At 44.7% G+C, this 2,284-nt stretch overlaps 1 protein-coding gene across 1 annotated transcript in view; it reads right to left on the reverse strand.

Moving 5' to 3' along the window:
• Positions 1–2,284, reverse strand: part of LOC107102236 (plexin-B1-like) — a 99,825-nt gene that overhangs the window by 3,972 nt on the left and 93,569 nt on the right. Inside the window, exons 31-34 of the mRNA XM_015401449.1 lie at positions 1,567–1,670; positions 1,409–1,493; positions 1,159–1,325; positions 920–1,080 (exon numbers count right to left, since the gene is read on the reverse strand). Coding sequence (XP_015256935.1) covers positions 920–1,080; positions 1,159–1,325; positions 1,409–1,493; positions 1,567–1,670 — 517 coding nt within the window. The remainder of the gene's footprint in view (positions 1–919; positions 1,081–1,158; positions 1,326–1,408; positions 1,494–1,566; positions 1,671–2,284) is intronic.

Here is a 2,284-nt window from a genome sequence, read left to right on the forward strand (position 1 = left end):
TGTACTATTCCTTTAAGAGGATGGAAACTGGCTGATAGCAGGATGCAACTTTCTGGTAAATCCCTTTCTAATGTAAAAAACGACAGATTACTGGATTAAGGACATTTTTAGTATACAGCATGACATCACACAAACTATTTTTGAAAATTTGGAAACAGTCGCTCTTTATTTCCCAAAGATATGGGAGGAGGAGGGGAGAGAATGGAGATTTCAGCTGCTTGAAATAATCCAATAATTATATCAGGTGGCTGAAATATGATTCCCCTCTCATAACTTTGGCAAATAACGATCAAATGTCACAAAATCCACCGATTTTGTTGTTGCACGCCAAAAAATCTAAATCTAGATAAGTCTTTTTTTTCTTAAAATAAGTGAATTTGTTCTTGATTTGAGGAGCTAAAAGAGACATTTTGCCAATGGAACAAGACAATTTACACTTAAAATAAGAAAACACAAATAAATTGTCTTATTGCAAGTGCATATTATCTAATTATCTTATTTTAAGAGTAAAATTACTCATTCCATTGGCAAACTAACTCCTTTACCTACTCAAATTAAGGATGAATACACTTAATTTAAGAAATGTTTACTTATTTCTAGATCGTTTTTGCAGTGAAGAGAGAAATAAACACAGTTAAAAACTTGCAGGTAAATTAAATTCTTTCCATGTTATGGAGGGGGAATTGTTATGTCTAATAGCATGCAATATACTAGGAATTTCTTTAATCTCATAATCTGTGATATTTTAAATTAGAATGGGATTTAGCAAACAGTCTACACTCTCATCCTCACACTCAGGGCTGAGCCCCTGGTCTCCTAGATCCTCTGCATGTGACTAGGGAAGGTATTTTTAACCAGATTGTTGAATTCTGGTCTTTAATGACTGAACCTGGAAGCGACGGCCTTCCTCTCAGCGTACCTGTTGGTCTTCCAGATGTGGATGGTCTCCGGGTCGCTGATGCTGTGATGTCCCGCCTGGTCGTCCAGCAGGTCGAAGAAATATTTGACAGCCAGGGGGACGGGGCGGCTGGTGCTGAGGATCACTGTGAAAAGATCGTCCACAAACTTCTGCAGCGTCCCCTGGGTGACAGGAGGAGGGAGCAAGTGTGAGTCCAGCAGGGGGCGCTGTCCCTGGTTCAGCTCATGGGGGACGCCTACCTTCATAGAGAGCAGGCGGGTGAGGTAGATCTCTGGGATGGCCTTGGCTCGCTCCCTCTCCCTCAGGCTGCCTCTGCGGTGTTTGGGAAGCTCCGGCTCCTCGCTGGCCTTCACCAGATGCCAGAGCTTCACGCCTCCTTCGTCTGCGTCCTCCAGCATGGGAGTCTCTGTTGAACGAGGGTGACCCAAAGATTAGCGACGCTTTGCTGCCGCTCCGCCTCCAGAGCAGCCAGTGGATGGAGGAACTCACTCTCCCCAGCGATGTAATCATGGTTGTCATGGTGAATGTTCTTGCTGTGTCGCGGCACCAGCGCCACCGATGCACCGTCGGGGACCTGAAACGACAAAACGGCGGTCAGATCAGTGGTGTCCAGGCTGCAGAGGGAGCGCCAGGCCGGCGGGCGTCACCTTGTAGTGCTGCAGCGTGTTGAGGCGCTTCCAGCTGCCCTGGACCACAGACGTCAGGTCCTCGTCTGACAGGATGAGATGGCCGGCGACACCAGACCTCCACTCTGAGCGGGAGCAACAGAAACATGGCGAACAACATCAGCTGCTTCCTCCTGGACGGTGAAGGAACTCTGCCTGTAGCCCACATTTGACCTCTGACCCCAACCCCCCCCATAAAGGTCCAACCTATATCAGGGTGTTTAAAGGAGCAATGCGGACATTAAAAAGGTCAGATTGAGATTTTCTTTCCCTCTATCAGCTGTCTGACGTTTAAAGGAGAAGTCGATGAAAGGGGCTGAACTGGAGTCTGATCCACCACAGTAATCATGGTTCAGCTCAGCTTTTTAATCCTCTCTGGCTGTTTTTCATCCATCATGGCGGACAGCAGCCCTTAGGACTAAATCTGGACGCCACTGATCTACAGATTTAATGACGTTCCACAGATGAGAGAAACTCAGAGCAGATATTATTAGTAGTTTATCATCTTATTAAGGTGTTAGTTGTTCAGTAGTTCTAGTTTCTAATAGATTCAACCTTTAACCTCTATTCTATCGAGAAAGAGAGAGGAGAATCAAGACTCTCCTCATTTCTTTTTTATTTAATTTTTAAATAAGAAATAATAATTATAATAAATGTCCTTATTGTTTTTTGTTATTTCCAGGTTGTGTAGAATCTATAG

Source organism: Cyprinodon variegatus, unplaced genomic scaffold (genome assembly GCF_000732505.1).
Source record: "Cyprinodon variegatus isolate N-32 unplaced genomic scaffold, C_variegatus-1.0 Scaffold1220, whole genome shotgun sequence".
NCBI classification, from domain to species: Eukaryota; Metazoa; Chordata; class Actinopteri; order Cyprinodontiformes; family Cyprinodontidae; genus Cyprinodon; species Cyprinodon variegatus.